Raw genomic sequence first — 2208 nt, 5'->3', positions numbered from 1 at the left:
ACAGCTGTCACTTCAAGCACGTTTTTTCCTCAGTGCGAACGCAGGTCTCCGGCCACTGCTTGAAGATGACCTCGAAGAATTTGACATCAACCCTCGCAAGAGAGCTAAGACACCAAAACCCATGAAAGGGAAGTACATTTTCAATAGCTTCTCGGATGCCTTGTTGGAAAGCATCATTTCTGATAACACAGCAACCTGAAATCCACACACAGCTAAAAGATGTAAACTAAAAAAATGCAAGACACAGATTATTATCCAAATCCAACTGTGATAGCTGATAGAACTGGTTTAGATTTTCCTTGAATGTGAAAGTATGAGAGAAAATTGTTTATTGATCCTAGATCACTGAGACCAAAGAACTAAAAAGGTACAGTGTTCTTGTCCGCAATGCTAATCAAATACCTATGATCTTTTCCCTTCCTCTGTTTTCTGCTTTCTATATGTAGCTAACTTTCAATCGAAATGCAGATGCCCCCTATATCGGCATTCATTACTCGACCACCTAACCATGTAAAATTTGGCCTACTTGCTATTTGATCATCCCTAAACATCAGAACGCATCTATTTGATGATCAGTCAACCATGACTGGGATAGAACCCATTACGACGCAATGCGCGGACATTGCAACGTAGTAGTGTAGGGTAACGACTGGAAAGTACCTAATTGTTAGAAAGGCCATGTGATAGAACATCTTTTTCTTCTTTGGATAAAAGAAGACTTCTATAATTCTATTAAGATAAAGACCATTTGATATAAGTTGATCATAGGTTTTGCTAAAATTTAATCCAAATAACATTCAAAGTTGCATAACTGCAATATTTTTTCTTTTTATATACATATTTAAGAGTTTAATTTTTACATATGCATTGTAAGTGTAAAGCAGTTTTACATACATTTAATTACTTAAAGTTTTACATTGATCGCATGAATGATCATCTAGAAAAATAAATATGATTGGATGATTGTATAAAATGTTTTATATCATAAGTACATCAAAATTAAACTCTGTATTTGAATAACAAAGTTGATCATCATTAACATAACCTATATCTGACATTGCAAGCTTAACAAAAAGGGAAGACAACATAGCAAAAATGTATGAACGAGGTGAATCCAATGAAAGCCAAAAGACAAATTTATGATGTAACTAACTAAATCTCGTTAGAGCAAACTCAGAGAATCCTAAGAATTCATATTAATATAGGATCCATATAAGCCTGTGATTCTAACACAAGTCACCAATGAATCTTGTCACATAGCATTGAGAAATAATTAAAAAGAAAAAAATTACCATGGAAGTGGAGAGGGATGCACCATAGATCAAGCAAGTGGTGTTGAACCAAGGCTTGGAAGCGAAGAGGGCATAGAGATTAAGAAGAGAAAGGGGCCATAGAAACAGAAGCTCGAGCCAAACCAAGCCAACAAAGAAGTGAGGTTTCTCAGAAACAAGGTAATCACCGTATTCATGGGTGTACCATTGCTTAAGCTCAACGAGAAATTCAGGGAAGTAAGTGAGAGGAAGACATGTTTGTCCATCAATGAGGGGTGCAGCGAATGCTATTAACAGGAAGAACAGGAACAGAACAAAGTCTATCAGATTCAATGCAAACCCCATTTTCTTTCTTTCTTTCTTTTAGGTTTTCTTTGATAGGAAGGGGATCTTGGAATGGAGCCCTTTCAAACTTTAACTACAGTGGACATTTTCATGCTTCAGTTTTCATTTTCTTTTTTTTTTTTAAATATAAGAAATAAATTTATATTTTTTTTTTTACAAAAATACTATCTGCTCATCAAAATCAGCCATCAATATATTTATATATAAATACATGTGTGGTTTAATTTTAGTGGCTGATGTTAGTGTTCATGTACCATAACTCTTTTTTAGTTGTTAGTTTTGAGGTTTTTTAGTTGTGTGGAACAAAATATATAAAATAATAATAATCATAGTATAGTTATACTGTTATATTAAATTTCATTATTTTAGTAACTAAAAGAAAAATTTGAAATAGCCAATGAGTTATAGTTCAAATGGCATAGTCTTCCTATATTCACTTAAGAAGTTGCGAGTTCGAGTTTCTTTATCTTTAATAAAAAGAATTGAAATAACATGAATAAAGCATATATAAATATATGGTAGTTTTTTTTTCTAGAACATTCTTTTTATAAAATTTAGAATAAATAATATGAATTAAATTTTATGGTTTCTC

At 32.6% G+C, this 2208-nt stretch overlaps 1 protein-coding gene across 1 annotated transcript in view; it reads right to left on the bottom strand.

Annotated features, from left to right (window-relative positions):
* Window positions 1-1704, bottom strand: part of LOC107634279 — a gene marked incomplete in the record, with an annotated part of 1993 nt that extends 289 nt beyond the window's left edge. The window contains 2 exon segments of the mRNA XM_016337823.2: window positions 1-195; window positions 1293-1704. Of these exon segments, the coding sequence (XP_016193309.1) occupies window positions 13-195; window positions 1293-1616 (507 nt within the window).

This window comes from Arachis ipaensis, chromosome B03 (genome assembly GCF_000816755.2).
Source record: "Arachis ipaensis cultivar K30076 chromosome B03, Araip1.1, whole genome shotgun sequence".
NCBI classification, from domain to species: domain Eukaryota; kingdom Viridiplantae; phylum Streptophyta; class Magnoliopsida; order Fabales; family Fabaceae; genus Arachis; species Arachis ipaensis.
This window is presented reverse-complemented; position numbering and strand designations above follow the sequence as displayed.